Here is a 2903-nt window from a genome sequence, read left to right as displayed (position 1 = left end):
GTAATTGCCTTAAAAAATCACCGAATCAAATATTTCTAGTAAGCCTCTCACCACAAATTAGGTTGTCAAAATCTTTTCACATGGAAAATGGTTAGTGTCACATTAGATTTCATTAGGGTTTATTGGCCATCCCATCAGATTTGAATTAAATATTTTTTTCACACACACACACACACACACAATCATTATGATTCATATGCTCCCATCTCTTAATAAACATAAACATAATTCTATTCAACCAACCAAGCAAAGAATTCACAGAATTTCCTCCTACGAGACCATTGAGAATCAAATTCAATTCAATTCCCCTTTAACATTTTAATTTCCTCGCTACCAATTCCTTCAAACAAAACAAAACCAAATAATCAGATAACTATCCATATAAAACAAAACGTAAACCCCTTTGAATTTCTAGACATTTTCACGTATATCGATACAGTAGCTGCAACATTGTTGCCACCCACCAATACCCACACAAAGTAAATGTCGCTCATCAGTATATGACCAAATAGATATATCCAATATAGAATTTTCCGCCAATCCTTTGGTTGAAGAAGTATTGATAAATTTTTTTCCAAGCTATCGCCTTCTCAGCATTAACTAACACACCTCTAAAAGGATTTTTAACTACAGATCACAGCTACTGAAATCAACAACCATGGTATTGTGCTCAGTTCTGTTGCATTTCATCCTATCAAATGATGAACCAAATCGTGAAAATTTATATAACAATCAGATGTTTAAGAGCTTCAGGATGCAAGGCAGATTCAGGTTCTCTTACTTACCTCGGCTGATTTCTTGTATTCCGGCTTGAGCTCATGGGTTCCTTGGTTCGGTCCACGTTTGTTGTATACGCAGAGATCATTTAGTATTTCTTTGAGGAATTGCTGCAATAAAAAAAGCTCCATTACAGCGGATCGCATATTTAAAGCACATTCAAGAAGGTCGAGCATTCAATTTAAAATAATCATGATGTAGGAAACAGGAAGCCGATCAAACATCATTTTATCGGTGATTACGTGATGAATAATAACCGAAGAAAAGTGTCAAAATGATCCTCTGATTCTTTATAGGGAATTATTTTAGTCCTGGAATCTATAAAATGCCAGTTGAGTGCTTGAACTCTTTTAATTTAGCCTAGAACAGTCATTGCTAGAGACTATTTCAGCTATATTAAAAGAGTCATCAGTAATGGGACTAATTTAGCAATTTTATAGAGTATAGACCTAAAATGGCCCAATGTAAATAGTTAGGGAACTATTTTGGCATTTTACATACATAAAAAATCAGTCGTGAGTAACAATATGAAAAGTTCTGTTTTTTAAAATAAGCCACCGATTCAGATACAAAATTAAGTGTAGCTAGTCAACCATTTTGTGGCTTAGTCTACCTTTAAAAAAAGATCTAGGTTCAGCACACAACGGATTCAAAAATCATAGAGCAATTGCACCATAACTCATACAGTTCCAGCATTTCAAACGATTGCATACTCACCAAGCTCGAAAACTTGCAAAACGTAAAATTTGTAATTCATATGACGAACAATACCTCGGGTTGGTCTGTTTCCAGAACCAGTTGCTTCAACGCCCAGTTTGGCTGCCTTTCAAAAAGCTTAAAGATGATATTTTCAAGTTCTCTACGGTCCCTTCTCGTTCGTTTAACATCAGATCCCTTCACTGGTGCAACCTTCTTCTTATCCTGGTACAGCGCAAAGGAGCATTTAGGTTTTGACAAAGGGCAGAAATATATAATGTTCACCAAATAAATAACGCTAAACCAAGATATGCGGTTATATTTCATTTATAATACCAAAAAATAATCAATAGATCATCTAAAAACTAATAATCAAAGGCTACACTTAATCCGGTAGCACATATCTTGAATACATTCAAAATCTCAGACGGAATAAAAGTAAACACACCAGAGAGACAACAAATACATAAGCACGGATCAAACTGACAAATTTGAGTCAACACAATGGACATACTATCCATAAAGCCCAATAGCTGGTCTACAACCAACCAATTTAGATCCATCGAATTAAGCATGCAAATGGATTAATTTTCATCTAACTCAACCTAGTTTAGTTTTGCAATATTGAAACCAAGGGAGGGTCAACCCAATCCATGGGCAAATGAACCCAATTAATACCATATTTTGAGTTCAATCGTATTCAGATATTTTTGCCTAATAGGCAAATGAACCCGATTAATACATATTTTGAGTTCACTTGAATTCAGATATTTTTGCCTAAAGGCCTGATAGGGAAGAACCAACCCAAGCCCTCTAAGTGCCAGTTTCGGGCAGTTTTCTCACTACATTGTTTTTCAGAATGATGTCAGAAACTTGTTTGGCTACTACTTTTTTGCTGCTTCCCAAAAAAAAATTATAGAAAACTGCTTTTTAAAACCAAATCTGCTAAATTGTGGTAATTTTAAAAAACCTGCTGACCGACCTTTCCAAAAAAATAGAATATGTATAATGCCCATAAAAGCTTTCAAAAAATTTGGATTTTCAACGGCATCCTTAAAAGCACATTTACAAAATGCTGCAGCCACCCAAACAAAAGAACCCCGAAGTCACAATTCTCCGTCTTTCTCTGATAGTATTACACCTGGTAGTTAACAATTAAAACTTCCCCTCCTCACATTTGGCTTGCCACTAACTCAACATCATTGTCTCTTTCTTCTCTCACCAGTAGTCGCCTGCTACAGCTGTGATCCTCTGCTATCATAACATTTTGTCATTTGGCCCAGGCTGCTACTCTTGCTAAACTAATTGCTCAACCGCACGCATCATAACCAACATTGTTCGCTTCCCTCAAAAATTTCATCACGATCATCATCATGAATACGCTTACCAACATCAAAGCAATAGTTATCTATATCCCACAAGGATTTTTT

The 2903-nt window shown here is 35.6% G+C and overlaps 1 protein-coding gene across 1 annotated transcript in view; it reads right to left on the bottom strand.

The window, feature by feature from the left end:
* Positions 1–249: 249 nt before the first annotated feature.
* The window catches only part of LOC110032527 (transcription initiation factor IIF subunit beta), a 33730-nt gene continuing 31076 nt past the window's right edge, over positions 250–2903 (bottom strand). Inside the window, exons 5-7 of the mRNA XM_020736189.1 lie at positions 1549–1698; positions 786–887; positions 250–691 (exon numbers count right to left, since the gene is read on the bottom strand). Coding sequence (XP_020591848.1) covers positions 671–691; positions 786–887; positions 1549–1698 — 273 coding nt within the window. The 3' untranslated portion in view covers positions 250–670. The remainder of the gene's footprint in view (positions 692–785; positions 888–1548; positions 1699–2903) is intronic.

Source organism: Phalaenopsis equestris, unplaced genomic scaffold (assembly GCF_001263595.1).
Source record: "Phalaenopsis equestris unplaced genomic scaffold, ASM126359v1 Scaffold000963, whole genome shotgun sequence".
Taxonomy (NCBI): Eukaryota; Viridiplantae; Streptophyta; class Magnoliopsida; order Asparagales; family Orchidaceae; genus Phalaenopsis; species Phalaenopsis equestris.
The sequence above is the reverse complement of the archived record's forward strand: the minus strand, read 5'-3'. Positions and strand labels throughout refer to the sequence as shown.